The sequence below is a fragment of the Eleutherodactylus coqui genome, chromosome 3, assembly GCF_035609145.1.
Source record: "Eleutherodactylus coqui strain aEleCoq1 chromosome 3, aEleCoq1.hap1, whole genome shotgun sequence".
NCBI classification, from domain to species: domain Eukaryota; kingdom Metazoa; phylum Chordata; class Amphibia; order Anura; family Eleutherodactylidae; genus Eleutherodactylus; species Eleutherodactylus coqui.
Window position 1 is genome coordinate 276,830,317 of NC_089839.1, and position 17,921 is coordinate 276,848,237.

General features: G+C 42.6%; 1 protein-coding gene across 4 annotated transcripts in view; it reads left to right on the top strand.

The window, feature by feature from the left end:
- Positions 1-13,395, top strand: part of SEC16B (SEC16 homolog B, endoplasmic reticulum export factor) — a 186,985-nt gene extending 173,590 nt beyond the window's left edge. For all 4 annotated transcript variants that reach the window (XM_066597480.1, XM_066597483.1, XM_066597481.1 and 1 more), the window contains one exon: positions 13,151-13,395. In XM_066597480.1, coding sequence (XP_066453577.1) covers positions 13,151-13,228 — 78 coding nt within the window. In that variant the 3' untranslated portion in view covers positions 13,229-13,395. The remainder of the gene's footprint in view (positions 1-13,150) is intronic.
- Positions 13,396-17,921: the final 4,526 nt, after the last annotated feature.

Below are 17,921 nucleotides of genomic sequence, written 5' to 3' on the forward strand. Positions count from 1 at the left end.
ATCTTGGCAGGCCGTGCATTTTTACGCCATGGAAATACGCCCATATGCATTGATGCATTGTAAATAGAGATGAGCGAGCATACTCGCTAAGGACAATTGCTTGATCGAGTATTGTCCTTAGCGAGTACCTGCCTGCTCAGAAGAAAAGGTTCGGCTGCCGGCGCGGGTGAGAGGTGAGTTGTGGCAGTGAGCGGGGGGAAGAGAGGGAGAGAGAGATCTCCCCTCCGTTCCTCCCCGCTCTCCCCCGCCGCCGGCAGCCGAACCTTTTCTTCCGAGCAGGCAGGTACTCGCTAAGGGCAATGCTCGATCGAGTAATTGCCCTTAGCAAGTATGCTCGCTCATCTCTAATTGTAAACCAATGCATCGGAGGGGCAGCGTATATCGGCCGGGCGTGAAAACGCAGCTGATATTACGCCCGTGTGAATCCAGCCTCATTCTGTTATACACCACTACTAAAGTTTGTGCTTCCTGTCTAACATATAAGCATTTGCAATCCAAATCAGAGAAAATGCTCTCCTTGTTCAAACAGTTGACAATTGACACTTTTTAGCATATTGCTTTCAACTTGCTTTAAATTGCTTTACATCTTTGCATCCGCAGAACCTTGTAACTTTCCGATAGATGAATAAGTCTTAATGAATGTGTTGTGTTTACATTCCATAGAGCCACAAACAAGGTAACTGTGTTGTTGTTTTCTTATTTTGCTGCAGACCTTTAATTACTCGGTAGCTTTTCCTAAGCATTCAGAAGACAATAAATGGTGATTTTATATGAGGATCACAAATATGCAGTGATAGCAGTATTATAAATGCTAATCAAGCCATCACTAGATGTGCAAACATAATTAAGAAATCAAGAAAAAGCAATCATATTAAATTAATATAAAAATAATCATTCAGCTGGGAAGGAAATATGCAATGTGGTGTTGGGGGGAATGCAACTTATCACTACTAATCACAAGGGCCATTAATCATCGCAGAAGGGGTCAAATGGGCTTTCCATTCAATAACCCACTTATTCTGCTTCAGAATTAGACATTTCTCTAAAATGTAACATAATTAGCAACACATTTTCTTAAAACACTTCAACTTCTTTTTCTTGATAATTAGACAACTATATCCTTGATTCCTGTTGTTGTTTATTTAGCGCTTCGTTGCTTTTAGTTTTCACTGTTTTGTACTTTTTACAAATTCAGTCAATTATTAATGAGGAATTACAGTAATAGCACGCTAGTTTAAAATGCTAAACTTTTATGTTAAAGAATAGCTCCATTTTGAAAATGTAACAATTTGGACAATTTTTTGTTCACACTGTCAGTGGTTTTTGTCATAGCTTTCCATCATAAATGGTGGAAAAAATAGTGTAGCGTGCTATGCTATTTTTTCAGTAAGACGCCGGCCGAAAACTGCGACCATCTGGAGCAATAGATTCCAATGTATTTGTTTAGATGGGCGACAAAGGTAGCGCATATGGTGTGCATTCCAGACGGACGTTTTTACGCCTGCTGGAAAGATAGGACTTGTCCTTTCTTTTGCGGGAATACGACGGCCGTTCCCAAAGACTCCTATGGGAGCCTATGAGAGCGTCAGAAAAGGGAAGGGGGAAGGAGTTTAGCAGCAGCTTGCATTGCTAAAGCCCCACCCCCTCCCTTTGCCAGCAGGTCCCATAGGCTAGGGAGGGAGAGGGAGTTTAGCATGACTACGTCTGCTAAGCTTCTACCCCGTCCAACCCCATCACCTTGCCAGCAGCCAGGAAGGGGCGGAGAGGGGGAGGGGGTTTAACACACTCGCTCTGCTAAGCTCCCACCCCCTCCCTTTGCCGGCAGCCGGCAAGGGTTTGGAGAGGGGAAGGGAGTTTAGCAGAGCTGAACTCTCTTCCCCCGGCCTAAGGTATTCCGGGCTGCGACATATATACGCCGCACCCAGTCATCTGAATAGGCAGGAAAACGGGAGATGCAGTCACAACTTGGTCGCGGCTGACTCTTGTTCATGCGATTTTTAGCCGCGATACGGATGGCCAAAAATTGCAGCGCCCATGCGAAAGAGCTCTTAAAGAGAGGGAATCTGAACAGAACCCATTATAGACGTTGGTTTCCTTCAGATTTCGCCAGTTTCTGTCATTTTGATGGAAGCGATTTTCAGTTGCTGAAACCAGAGTTTCAACCAACAATCCACACCCCTCCCCTTCCCTTCTTTTTAGAGCAAGACATGTAAAAAGATCAAGGAGCTTGAAAATATAAACTTTTAAGATCTCCAATTGTGGAAAGTCTTTCATGTTCAGCCTATTGATAGGTCTGTTGAGCAAATCGATGCTAGATTTACAAAGGTGACAACTGTTAATGGACACCATTCCAACATCTACATAGACAGACGGATAGATAGAGGATTGTCATCAGTAAGCAATGTTGCTTTAATCTTTGAGGGATAGGAGGCTCCTACAATAGTTCATGAGCGTCTACATTCCCCTACGCCAGCCTCACCCCACCACCATGCAGTATTTCATTCTTTACATCAGGTCTGACTTTAGATATTATTTCTGATCAACACCAACCTCCTTCCACCTCTAATATATGCTTCTCCACATCCCACGGTTCACATTTCTTCTCACCCTCATTTAACTTTCCTATTTATTGTCTAATTCATGTAACATAAATAAGGCAACTTGATTGATTTTCCAAGTAAACACCGCCACGTTGCCATTGGGATAAGGTTTCATGTGTTTTCTGTACTTAAAAAGTTTTAGAAGAATAAAAAATGTCTAAAGAGGTTTTCCAGTCGTGAAACATGTTTTTATACACTCAGTAAAGGGTTAGACAATAATACACCAGCCTATAATAAACTCATCTGTTTTGGCCGCCTGGCGCTCTTGTCCCCGCTGGTCTCCACTTGCTGTACCTGTGGGCTGCTGATCATGTTTCATCCAAGCATGTGACCCCTATGGTCAATCATTGGCATCAGCAGAGCCAACAGGTCATGTATAAAACAAGACCCCGTATTGCAATGTTGATGCAAAAAAGTTTTAAAAAGCGCTTGGATCCGGAAAGGCCAGATGAGAAATTCTACATTTTGAGTAGTCCCAAAGGACAAAAATTGCTTGGTCCTCAACCCGTATCTCTCTTGAAAATGTAATTTCTTTATTGTAGATTTTGAATGTATGTCTTGTGTAAAAATATTTGGTGCATTACTCATCTTAAGTTTTTAACCCCTGAGGCTTCTTTCCCACGAGCGTATATCGGCCGCCGTTTTCACGGCCGGCCGATATACGCTACATCGGGAGATATAAAACTGGTGAACAGGCGCCCAATTAAACTTTTGTGCGCCCGTTCAGATGGCATGGGTTTTAGTGCATATACGCCGAGACTCCCATGCCGTCAGCCCTTTTCCCTCCCTCCCCATCGCAGGCTCACCTCTCCTCCCCGCTCGTTCTTTGCAATGGGAGGGGACGGGGCGGAGCTAAGCGCCAGCCTGGCCCGCCTCCTCCCATTGATGGCTATAGACAAGGGGCGGGGAGAGGGTGGGAGCTTAGCTCTTCCCATGTCCTGCCCCTTGTCCACAGCCAGCAATGGGAGGAGGCGGGCTGGGCTGGCGCTTAGCTCCTGTCCAACCCTCTCCCATTGCAAAGAATGAGCAGGGAGGAGAGGAGAGGTGAGACTGGACGGGGGGAAGGAAAGCAGAAGGAGGGAGTTTAGTAGCCACCTCCCTCCCACCTGTGGCCACTGCCATGGGCTCTCATAGGAGCCCATGCAGCAGCCGACTTAATCCGTCCCAAAAGATAGTTCCAGGACTATCTTTTAGGCCCAACGCAAAAATGCTCTGCGCTATATTGGTCGGCCGGGCGCTTTTACGTCTCAGGAATACGCCCATGTGATTTGATGCATTGGAATCCAATGCATCAGATCACAGCATTGAAACGGCCCTCTGATATATGCTCGTGGGAAAGAGCCCTTAGTGTCACAATGAATCTTAGCCTTAAGAACCAGTAAATCATTTCCCTGTTTGTATTCCAGGGGTCATAACTTTTATATATTGTTTTTATCAATACAGCTATATGACACTTTGTATTTCATGGGACGAGTTCTAGATTTTATAGGAACTAATTTCGGGTACACATAAAGTGTTAAATAGTTTTCAATACCTTTTTTTGCAGGGGAGCAATGGAAAAAAAGCAATTTAATCATTTGGGATTTACTTTTACAGCGTTGATCATGTGGTATAAATATTATGCCTGAGCTATTCTATGGGTCCCTGTGACTATGACATCAAGTTTATGTAGGTTGTATTAGGTTTCACTACTTTTGCGCAATAACAATAATTTTTTTTTTTTACAAAAGACTTTTTGTGTCACCACATTCTAAGACCAGAACTTTTTTATTTCTGTTGACAGAGCTATATGAGGGCTTGTTTTTTTAGCAGAATGACGTTTAGTTTTAATTGGTACCATTTTAAGGTATATTTGATGTTTTGATTGCTTTTTATTCCTGTTTTAGGAAAGCGCGATGAACCAAAAATAGCTATTATGTCATTCTCTTTTTCATTTTTTTGTGTTAATGGAATTTATCTTGCTGAATAACTAATGTAGTAATATTTAATAATACTGATTGTTACAATGTGGCAATACCAATTAGGCGTAGATTTTTTCGGATGGTATTTTTTCAATATCTGAAGCATGATATACGGGAAAAGCACTCTTTTTAGAAATTGTCCTGTAAAAACATTTACATGCAATGGTCAGCAATGACTGCGGCATCTTTAGGGTTAAATGGCGTTGAGAAGTGATTAGATGAGCAGGAGCTCAGCCTGTTACTAGTTTTCTTGGAAAGAGGACCCCATATATGACAATCAGAGAGCAAACGTTTGGTCTCATTTTAAAGGCAAGAATCTTGGAGGTAGCAATGGAGATACAGCTGTTTGAAGTAGGACAAGATCTGTTCATCCAAAACTGTAATGTTCTTTTACTTTGAACGGACAAAGCTCAAGGTAATCTGCAGGAGGTAGGGATGAGATTAAGGCAATAAAGTTCTTGACACTATAGCCAAATCCTATTTAGTGAAGCCGATGGTATCTAGAATTGGACTTTTCTGAGGTTTAAGGGTATGTTCACAGGATCACACAGAGAGAGTTGCTTTATTCACAATCTGGATGTTTTGGGGCAAAAGAAAAATGGTATTTGGAATCCATAGGTCACATAACCAACTTTATATATCGCGCCATAGAGTGTCCAAATGATAGAACTACACTGCCCAAAGTAAAATACACAGGGGACATTTCAGTGCTATGCTCCTTCACCTTGCTGCTCATGAAGTGTGCCCACTCAACATCCCACCTCTGCTTTTCTTTCGCATCTTGTATCTTTAGCAACTTCTTGCATGTCTCCCCCAACTCCAGTGTCACCAGCAGCCATATACTCTATATTACATGTTCCTCCAGGCAGCTACAATAATCCAAAGTGTTCTTATCACGGTCATCTTGTTGCACTACATTGCACATATTTGCAAGCTGAGATGCCACATTCTCACGCCCTTGGGGATGTGATGTCACTATATGACATCATATACCATATATAAATCTCTACCCCATATATTCCTCCACCAATGAAACTAAATGTATGTACAACTTCATCTTTAAGGGAACATAGAAAATGTAATCCTCATGGTCGCTGACTGAAATCCTCTGCAGTAGAGCTTTGCTTCGAATGTCCTTGCCAAAATTAACAAGCTTACATGCACACAAATGCACGTACTCCACAGAATTATTGGACATGTATGAAATCAATGGGAAATTCCAATATTGTACTGCTCCCAAGGGTTGGAGATTATCCAGTGGTTGCAGTTTTATTACTACTAAGCTCTTACAGATGGGGGAGGGGAGAGTGTTCATTAAAAGAGAAGTTAAAGCAGATAGAAAATACCCAGCGGTGTCATACATCTCTCCTGCGCTGTCCTGGGTTCGTATTATTTCTGCTGTAGTGCTACAGAAGTCTCCTAATAGTCTTGATAAAATGTTCAGCTCGTTTCACTAAAACCAGACCCATTGCAGAGAAAGTAGGTTACCAATTCCAAAAAGAGTATGATCTATGCCTTTAATCAAAATGTGCAGTAAACAGGAATGTCGCATCCGTGTAGCTATAGAGAAAAACAGTAAGATGCTAGCATTTCTTCTATACACCATAGTATACAGCATATGAAATTAAGTTCTTGTAGGAACTTATATCTATAGTACATATACGCTAATTGACCATAATATTAAAACCTCCTGCCTAATATTGTGTAGGACCCCCTTGTGCCGTCAAAACAGCACTGACTCATTAAGGTATGAACTCTTCAAGACTTGAAGGTGTCCTGTTGTATCTGCTACCAAGATGTTGGCAGTAGATCCTTCAAGTCCATAAAGTTGTGAAGTAGGGTCTATATGGATCAGACTTCTTTTTCAAGGACATTTGAAGGACAATGGTTGATCGAATTGAGATCTGGGCAGTTTGGAGGATGAGCCATCAAATTGAACTCTTTGTCATGTTCCTCAAACCATTCATAAAGACTTTTTGTAGCGTGGCCGGGTGGATAGTCCTGATAAATGAGGTCACTGCCATTAGGGAATACTGCCGACATGAAGGGGGCTACTTGGTCTGTACAGTGTTTAAGTTGGTGGTATATGTCACATCTTGTGAATGCTGGGAGCCAAGGTTTTCCAGCAGAACATTGCCTGGAGTATCACAACACCTTTGCCGACTTGCCTTATTCCTAAAGAGCATTCTTGTGCCTTGTCTTCTCCAGGTAAGCCATTCAGACGCACCCAACTGTCCACATAATGTGAAAGAAAGTGTTATTCACCAGATCCAGCCACCTTCTATTGCTCCAAGGTGCAGTTCTGATAATCAAGTGCCCATTGTAGGTGCATTCGGCAGTGAACAGGGGTCAGCATGGGCACTCTGACCGGTCTGTGGCTACATGGCACCATACTCATCAAGTTGTGCTGTGCTGTGTGTTCTGTGACCTTTCTATCATACTCACCATTAAAGGGGTATTCCGGTTCTACAAAGTTGCTGTCAAATGAATGCTAATCAAAGTTATTAAAGTTTACAATGTGGTTCTGCTTTGGATTTTGAGTCTGCAGTTCTATAAACCATTATTATGCTGACCAATAGCAGGGCAGCACTTAGCAGTGACTCACAAAGAAAGCGGGTAATTGTGCATGTCAGCAAGGATGGAGCAGCCATGTTGGAAAATAGTGATACGAGTGAACATCAGAAACGTATTGTGCGCGCAATTTTGCATGCGCCAATACGCCCGTATGAGGCCGCCCCCTTAGTCTTGTTGATTTTCTTGCCTCAAACACAACTTCAAGAACCGACTATCACTTCTTGCCCGATATATCCCACTTCTCGGCAGATGCCATTGTCACAAGATGATTCTATTCACTGTCAGCGGTTCTAATGTTCCGGCTGATTGATGGATGAGGATCGTACATTAGTGCATTACAGCTCGTTACACGTGTAAACAGATCAAGTGAAAGTAAGTAGAAGTCAGTTAAAAGCTGATACATTCTGCCGTTCTTAATTACTGCGCAGCCGACAGCCATGATATCCTTTAAGAGGATGTTACAGTTCCCGGATAGAAGCGTTATTCTTCATGTGTTCCAAATTATACAGTGTTGCAGTAGATTTTGGTATCAGTTGGGCCTTATTCACACAGCCGTACGTATAAAATGCTGCATGCGTTACGCACCGTTTTACCGGCCTGTAGAATTGGCGATGTCAGAATGGCAGGAAAGACTTATTTTTTGTTAACTACCCGCTTTGTCTCCTGGCGGCATCACCCATATGCAATGTATTGCCACCCATGGAGAACAACAAGGTTGTTCGTCGTGATACTTGGTGAAATAGAGCAAGCTGCCATCTTTTTCACCTGCTTATCTACATGCAATGTTCACACGCTAATGAGAATGAGTCAGTGAAAATCCACGTCCTCTCATTGCCTCCATTCACCGCGTACAATGCGCTTCACTTGCCTAATACATGGTGAAACCACGGCAATGTGAATGAGCGCTTTTTCACGCTTTTCCAGATCTCTGCTTATAGTCGTTCAATAGGAATATCCAAAAATCTGCCCTGGTCATGTGATAAGTACATTTTTTATATCTTTGTCTTGTAATGAGCCTTCACCTCTTTAGGCTACCTACACACAGGGCAAGCGTGATATCGGGCCAGGTAACTCAGCCCGATATTGCGCTCATGAACGTGCGATTTACCCGCGGATGCGAGGCGTTTTTCAGGCCTCGCTTCACATCTGTGCAGTTCCGATTGTATTGCACGGGTTTCACGTACAATAGAGGATTAGAAGTGTTTCGCATTAATTTTAATGTGAAACCTCGCAGGCACATCACACGGCATGTGTTCCTGCGTGTTTTGTGTTATATCATTGTGTTTTCCAGCAGCAATATCGCGATGTTCTCGCACAACAGCATTGCTGCGATTCTGCTCCATAAACCTTTCCTCCAGGAAGCGATAGCTCTGATTGGTTCATTGAGTGCCGTGGCTCAGCCAATCAATGCAGTGCTTGATGAACCAATCAGAGCCATTGCATCCTGGAGGCTGGGTTTATGAACCCCGTAACCTGGAAGCGATGTGCTGAGGACTGCAAACAAGTGTGTCTGAGCGAAGGAGACCAGCAGGAGAACCCGGGCCATGGCTGTTAGGTGATATATATATATTTTTATGTAATGCAGCTAGGGGTTATTTTCCGGGTAGAGCTTATATTTCAAGGCCCCCTGAAAATAACAAGGTAGGGCTTCCAGTGTTAAAGTCGCATCACACGAAAGCCACGATTTCGTGCGATGCGATGTTACACAAACAAATAAATGCTCCATAGGGAAACATGGGCTACGAAAAAAATAAATAAACGTATATAGAGCATGCCGCAATTTTTTTTCCTTGCAGCATCGCATTAGAGAAAACATTGCGAATGTGAAGGAACCCATTGGAAAGTATGGGCTTCATATACATGTAATTTGTAGCACTGTTGCATCCCAAGAAAATTGTGCAATTTTGTCGCCTGTGTGCCTAAAGCTAAACTCACACAATCGTATTTGCACGCGCAAAATTCGCCAGCGTAAAACACCGAAAATGGAACCCATTCATTTCAATGGGTTGCTTCACATGTGCATATTTAGTGTGCGCATTTCAGTCGTGCAGAAAATATATTCTATTTTCCTGCACATTTGCGCAAGGAAAGAGGGCATTTTTAACTCTTTCCAATCCACTGTCTGATGTCGTCCTACATTCTGATTGAAGCTTATACAGCTCCAATGTCAGATGACGTCCGACAGGGTATTCTTACCGTCTATTGCCAGCCACTCCGCTGTCGGAGCCTCTCTGGCGCACACACACTGGCTTTAGCCAGTAGATGGTGCCATTGTATAACATCAAAAAGAGAAAGCCTTTTAGGAAACCCTGAATCCAAAATTGGATTGGAAAGGGTTAAATCTAGAGATGAGCGAACGTGTCCGTTACGGACACATCCGCACCCGGACAACGGCTTTAGCGAACACTGCAGTGTTCGCGCGTAAGTGTCCGGGTGCCGCCGGGGGGCGGGGAGATGCGCGGCGGCGCGGGCGGCAGTAGCGGGGAACAGGGGGGAGCCCTCTCTCTCTCCCTCTCCCCCCCACTCCCCGCCGCACCCCCCCGCGCTGCCACGGCGGCCCCCGAACTTTTTCGCCCGAACACCGAGGTGTTCGCAAAGTTCGGTGTTCGGGCGAAAAAGGGGCGGGGCCGAACGTGTTCGCTCATCTCTAGTTAAATCCTAAATCGAATTGGCCTTTTCAATGGCTGAGAGCATTGTTGTGTATATTTTTGCCCGCTAGTGCACATGATTTGTGAACACAAAAAGCACAATAAAAACGCAGCTGTGAGCACAAATATGCAACGCCCATTCCATATGCAAACGCTCGTGTGAATCTGGCCTTACTGAAAACAGGAGAATGTTGGTTAAATCTGTTGAAACGGTTGCTAAAAAAAAAAGTGCATGTAATGTGTCTTAGGGCTCCTTCAGACAGACATATGCTCAATCGCATACGTTTCACGCAACACATTTGCGTGCATATTGGCGCATTTTACTGTACTTTTTGCACACGCAAGGCATATTCACATAGGTGCAGCACACAACTCCGCCGTGGTTTAAAAGGCTATGTTGCCTGATGAGGTCTCTAGATATGTTCCTTTTTCAGAGAATTGCGCACCTCCTATAGACTTGGGGATCCTTGGTGCGCAAATGCGCACAAAAATAGAGCATTTCCTATTTTTTTCCGCGCGTGTAATGCAAAGTAAGATGAAAACTAACCCATTGAGATCAGAGTTCTACTCCCCGTGCATTGCGCACAAATCTGTCCGTCTGAAGGTGCCCTCAGCTTATAATACATGACTCTTGTACGGTTAATGTGTAGCAGCATGTGGACTGCAGCCTAGTGTTGTGCCAGACTGATTGTTTCTCAAGTCCTTGGAGACCTTTAATGAGTTTACATTACATGTTGCATTACACATAAAATAATAGGGTCATTTTTACTCTACTGCCTTCGTTGTGACCGGGGAATATGCTTTCAGTGGCGAGATATACTATAAAATACCTTCTATACTGTAGTAAGCAGAACAACTGTACAATCTGGGGCCAACATTGCAGAGTTGGTCTCAGATCTCTTATGAGTGGCACTTCAGTAATGTCTGTAGACCTGTTAGGAAACAATTTTTGCTTTCATGAGTCATCTCCAAGGCCCCCTACGATCCCGTCTTGCCTGGGGCTTTAGTCGTCAATGTGATTACTTCAATGCTGTTCGCTACACCACTGGTCCTAGTCTCTACATGCTTTATAGATAATGCTAAGAATCAGCAAGAATGCAAATAGTAAAGAACTGTTACTTAGAATTTAAAGTCATATGAGCAGTGAAGAAGTGTAATGATACAGAAAAACAGGTTCTTCTTGATAGAGGTGCCCCAACGATTTTACCATTCGGAGTCTATTTTTCTCCATCGCACCTCCTATACTTTTAGGTTCTGTACTATGGTTCTGTACACTCTTCAACCTGGGTGGGATCTACTGTGCATTTATTCCCCTCTCACTGGTTCATATAGAATACTATTCATATAGACCTACAGTCAAAATCAACAAAGAGGCTAAGTAGTATGAATCAGGGTTCGGGGTGGAGGAGAGTTCAAGGGGTTTTACAATTCCCAACTAATTTCTTTCTGTAAAGAACTCTTCGTATCCTAAGTCAGTCCACTAATGTTCTCAAGTACATTGCAATTTTTTTTACCATCCTCCCACCCCCCCACCCCCGATTATACTGCTACTGTAGGAACGGTTCATTTACCACCCTTTTTTCCAGCCGCATCACTTCAAGATCCTGCACAGGTCATTACACACGTCTCCTAACAACATCCTATAGTCTGTCTCACCAAGAGAATGCTGCCGACACTGGTGGCATTAAGTGTATCACTCCGCCATTTGTTGATAGCCAACGTCTCTCCTCCAGTCAACAGAGAAGGTCACACGATTGGCACCAATGACATTTGTCACAGTAGAGTAATGCACTCAATGCTGCCACTATCAGCTGCATTCTCTTCGTGAGACATACTTCAGTGTGGACAGGTCAACTTGCTTCTGTAAAGTCCGGTAGGGACTGCGCATGCCTCTGAATTTCAAAGCATACTAGCCACATGTCCAGCCATGCCATATATGTGACATGCTGCACAGTGCCCTGACCAGAAGAGGATTAGCAAGACAAGGAACAGGAGATGAGCGGAGTTCTTGAAATCATCAGGGTGGGAAGTCATGTGACAGGCGTAAAGATCTGGGAATTGGCAAACTTTCAGTTAAGAAAGTTAAGCAAGTGAGATGCAATTCATTGGCCAAAAGTGGTTTGATAGGAGACACCCCTCTAAGAAGAATTATCCAGTGAAAAACATTTTTTTTTTGAAAGCTGCTCAGAGTTCTGGAAAAAATGTAAATAGTCTGATCTCACCCAGTACCCCACATTCCTACAGTGCCTGGTCCCTCGCTGCTAATTCTTGCTGCAGCAGTGACGTCACCAACAGCAGGGATATTTGACTGTTGCAGATGATCCCCAGCTCACTTTGACTGATGGTTAGCTACAACAGTCACATGTCATGTGGAAGACTGAGAGGAACTTCAGTTGGAGAGCTGGCACCCAACCAGGGGACTGCGAATCCAGAACTAGAGCAACCTGAGCCAGAGAGAGAGACAGTTAGACTCATGGAGCTGCAGCAAAGAGAACCTAATCAAATGCGGTTGAGGTGTACCTACTGCAAGTATCAGTAGGTGGTGTCCCGATGTACCGATCTGCACACTAATAAAGAGTTCATGGTTCACAGACCTGTGATAGGAGCATAGAAAACTGAAAAGGACTGAGCCAGAGAGACATGTAGCTCGGATTAATGTAGCATAGTTAGCATTAAAGAGAGTGTAGAAATAATCTGTCTGATGCAATATGTTTATGATGGATGTATCGGCGTAGCAAGCCACCTGACGTGCTGAGAGCCGCGATGTAATGGAAAGAGTAGACCTGGAGATAAGTTGTGGCGTTTATGACTCCTAGTGTCTCAGGTGTGGAGACGTGGCCCTTATGGGGTGGGAAAATGTCTACATTACAGTACGCAGAGTTGATAGTGGCTAACGGCCAGTGGTGACTTGCTGCCACCAAAGGTCGAATACCATGTACCTACAGCAATGTGCCTAAATATTATTATTATGTCGGTGTTTATGCAACGCTCAAGCATTTTGTGCCCTCCCATGGAAAAAGTTAACCTTTTTGCTGAGTAAAGTTCTTTTTTTGAAAAAAAAAGTAGCGCCGCCGTCCGTCACTGTCAGGCCATGTAATATCACTCACCTGCTTCACTTCAACTACCTGCACAGAACAAGACACAGAAATGTTCTTTTTCGGTAAGGGAATTTTTTCAGTATGTAGACACCTGCAATCACCCATCTATATTGAATACAAGTCATATTGATGTTTTGTAGATCAGTGAACTTTCTATGCCGGTGTTTGTTTTCCATATGATCTTAATGTATCCAGTGTGAAAAAAACTATAAGCCATGTTTGCAGAGAAGTAATATAATGGTCATTAAATTTTATCTCTTGTCCTCTAGTTCTTCCAATACACTGGTCAAGCGACAAACAAGCCAAGCCATCCTCTACGAGGACATTATCCGCTACAGCGCCGATGACCAATGACCTCAAGAATTAGCACTCAGGGAGAGCCATATGGACACTCATTAAATTGCATTGTTTTGTTTTTTTCCCATCACAGGACTTAATGTAAAGTGATTCCTGCTCGTTGTTATCGTTCTTATTAATCAACTTACCCGTTTCAACCTTTCACAATAAAATCACAAACTGTTTACTACATAAGGCATAATGAATTGTTCTGGTGCGACATAAGATTGAGAGGTCAATGGATGGTTAAACATGGAATAGCAGCTATAGACGATGCCTACAGATGGAGCAGACTCTGGTGCTAGTCACTCACTTTGACTTAGTTCTGCAAATTATTTACTCGAAAGGATGATTGACAATGTCTGGCAGAAACAGTCTCCAATAGTGCAATATTCAGAAAGCGATGGGTTCATGCATAAAGCTGGGTTACAACGACCCTTTAACCCCTTCAGTGGCAGGTTTAGGTAGTCTTCAGCACATTTCTACACTGATTTTTAGGTGATTTTCTGGGCGTGCCACTAAAGGGGTAAATGAGACTGATGCCCCCTTAATTAAAAGGGTATTGCAAGATTTCCAGAAACCGTACTGCTCTTCACTTGAATGAATCCAGGGGTATAATAAGTATTTATAGTTTCAGGTGTCTTTTCCTAATTCCCAGGGATATGGCACACAGCGATGTCATAGCATAGAGATAATGCACACAGTGACACTGCAGTGGAAGAGTAATCCACTCGGTGAAGTCCTAGCATAAAACCATGCCCGGCCTTTGCTGTGTGCGGTCGCATAGGATGTTGGACAACAGCTTGTTGGAAGGCACCAGGCGGATGTAGGCTGGGGGGCAGTTGCCCTCTTTGATTTGCCTGGTGAGATGATATTCCTCTGTTTAGCAGTTTCTTGTGTAGCTACATGAATCATTCTCCTTCTGGCTCTTTCTACCTTCCTGTGATGTACAGAGGTGCCCCTGTCAGCCAATCTGTTCCCCCACAACACAATCACTTAGTTCCGCTACTGTATTTATGCTAAGAGCTTGGTTCTGGTATTTTATCTATGTACTAAGATTAATTTGTGCTATGTTTATTCACTGAGTTGGGGTCTGTTGGTGTACTTATGTTTCTGAACTTGGTTGTGGTACATTATTTATGTACTGACTTTGGTTCTGATGCTGTGTTCATGAACTGAGCTTGGTTTTGGTGCTGTGTTTATGTTATAAGCTTACTTCAGGTGTTGTATTGATATATGAGCTCTTGGCTCTGGTGCTGAATGTATACCGGTATTATCAGCTTGGTTCTGTTAATTTATTTATGTTCTGAGCTTGATTCTGGTATAAATTTAGTCACCGAGTTGTTCTGGTGTGCGTATGCTGCTATATTGCTGCTTTCTGTCCAATCTAACAAATGGGTTTATATTTAATCATTAATAAGTTATCCTGTTAATGTGAGTATATACACACTCACATACACACCTGTTTCCCATAATTGATACATGGATTCCTTCAATAGCGATAGGGTTTATAACGTGCCTCGGTGCATTACTGGGGTTGTATTGATTACTTTATCTCCAATATCAAGTTCTACTGTGCATGTCTCACCAAATCCCATACATAATACCTTGGGAATTAATCTAAGATATTAGGCAGACTACCAAATATCACAAAATTTTAAAATTATCCTGGTACAGACGATCTTTTATCCTAGACTTTGTAGATCTTGGACCATGATTTTCAATGCCGATAGATATCATACTCCACCTATAGCCCATACATCTATCCAACCTCATATATACCATAATATACAAATAGACCAAACAATAGTGAGACATTCCACATACATAAAGTTCTCAATAGTGCTCCCAGTGCAATGTGACAAGTGAACACACAATGTAAAATAAAATTCCATTCATAATAAAGTGCATAATATAATTTCAAAAATACAAGTGCCTATAGTTAAACATATAAGCAGAGTCCTATGTAATGATTTGGGACCATAAATCCATGTATTTATGAGCATCTTTGGATCCAAAATGCAAACTATTCCAAATGATGAGAAACCCCCAAAATAAGACCTAGTAGAGGTTTTGCTGAAGTGCTAAATATAAGGCCTCCCCCGAAAGTAGGACCTAGCTCTGTCCCTGCTGTGCGAGTCTGCTGTGATGAGCTCCCCCTGGTGGCCGGAACCTGCAATACCGTCCCTGCTGTACAAGTTGTCCAGGAACTGCCGTGGGTGATCGTTACAGTCACCAGACAGTGTGCGGGAGCCAGGTACTTTACAGATCTTATTTTTTGTGGCCCTGTGTGTGAGTCAGGCAAGACAAGAAGTCCTCATGTAAGGACAGTGCTATTGCTAGACATGAGAGATTCGGGCGAATGATTCTGAAAGAAATAGAGTCACAAGACAGGAAATTCCGGGTTTGGATTGTTTTGATGATAATCCAGAAGATGATGACATGACTGTAATTGAATAAATCTTGCATTGTGTTCATAAATATCGGGATCGGTAAATGTACCATAGATTGTTGTACATGGAAATACGGGTAGGAACAAGAAACTCTTCATGGGATTCACAGTTTGTCTGGTTCTGCTGGTTTGTAATGACAACTGCTGTACAGTATATAAGAAATGTGCATTTTTTTTCTTCAGCAATAAATGTAAATTCTTTTTCATGGAAAAATAAGACACCCCCTGAAAATAAGACCTAGCGCATCTTTTGAAGCAAAAAATTAATATAAGACACTGTCTTATTTTCAGGGGAAACAGGGTAGGGGGAAAAATAAAAGACTGATAAAATCATATAAAAACCCACACAACCCTATCCAAACACCAAAATGGGAACGCTAGAGCAAATATAAATCTAAACATCAATAAAGACTTGGCTAAAAAAATAATAATAATAATAAACTTTATTTGTATAGCGCCAACATCTTCCGCAGCGCTTACATAGACAGAGGGAATACAGAAAGACAAATACAAAAATTACAGTACCACGGTTACATAGTAATCAGTTGATGGAAACAGTAGGGGTGAGGTTCCTGCTCCAACGAGCTTATATACTACAAGTAATGGGGTGATACAGAAGGTAAAGGGGCTGGAGATGTGCACGGTATGGTGAGGTGGAGATGTGCACGGTATGGCGAGGTGGAGAGTGAGGGATGCTATACACATAGACAATGGTCAGACATTTGGCCGTGTGACGGCAGAATCGGTATGACTGCTGGGGGTGGTTTATGATGGCTAGCAGGGATTGCAGTCAGTAGGTCAGGGAGCATGTTATCAGGCGGAGTACAGAGGAGTTTGTTTAAGGAATGTGCAGGGAAAAATAGAACAAAACTGAAAAGATTCATTCAATCCCTTTGGTGCAACTGTATTTAATAAAAATATCCACTTCCCTTCTCTTTGAGCTAATACTTTCTTCCAGTTGGCACCCTGAGAATTTACATGCACTCTCATCTATTCCCCTGAATCTCTATAATGATCCATTACATCCGTGATGGATTTTAAAATGCTTCAGTATAGTTTTTAATTTAGAAAGATCAGATTCCTCTGCCGCAGAACTAATACCCAGGACGTGTTCTCTAATGAGTTCTCTAGTTGGCAAACCTATATAAATAATATTACAGGGACAAACAGCAAAATATACAACCCCACAATTTATAGTATGGTTAATCTTACACTCCTTACTTTGTTTCGAAGGAAAGAATATTGTGGTCACATCTGTGTTGCAACGTGCAGCACCGCTTCCACAGGGTTTATTGCCCCATCTTGGCCCCTTTTGTCCCTTGATGGTAACTATGAACTAATTTATCTTTCAAATCTTGGGATCTTCGGTAAGTATTTAATGGACGGTCAGGCAACTGTTGCGATACTGTTTGATCCATTAATAAAATACCCCAATATTTTTGCAAAATCTGTCTCTTCTGCTTCCATCTTGACTTATACTGCGTGATAAATCTCACCTTATCTGCTGTTGATTTTCCTTTCCCCCTCACAGTTAGCAGTTCATCACTTTTTGCTGACTTTGCTCTAAAATATCCCCGCCGAGCTGCACAGTTGGTATATCTACCTTCTTTAAAACGTTCTCAATCCCTCGACGGTTGTTCAAAAGGAGAATCATTAGAACAAATTTTGCGGAGCCGTAAGAAATGGTCAACTGATATGTTATTAATGAGAGATCTGGGATGGCAGTGGTGTTCCCGATCTTAACAGCAGTACATCTGAGTACATATAGACACAAATGAAATATGATTACTACAGGATAGAAACATATCAATATTATCAAGCTCTTCTGTATTAGAGGTAGTTAGTATCAAGATTACAAGCTATTCCCTATCCATAGGGAATAACTTGCTGATTAGTGGGGGTCTCACCGCTGAGACCTCTGCCGATACCAAGGCAGGGTTTCCTTTGACCTCTGTCTATCCCACTACAGGGTTATTGCTCTGCCCACAGTGAGAAGGAGACTGAATGGTGTGCTGGTTACGCAAGCACATTAGTGCTCAGATGCATTATGTCCCTTTTAAACGAGCCGATACTTTTGAATGAGCGAGTGAAGTCACCGCCAACTCCTTCACACTCATGCAAACTGTTTAGACAGGCAGATCATCATTGAGAACCGTTCACAAGTGAACGAGCCAATGATGATTTTTAGTCCTGCTGAAACTGAACTAAATGTGCACGATTCTCGTTCTTTGTTCGTTGTTGGCTCACATTTA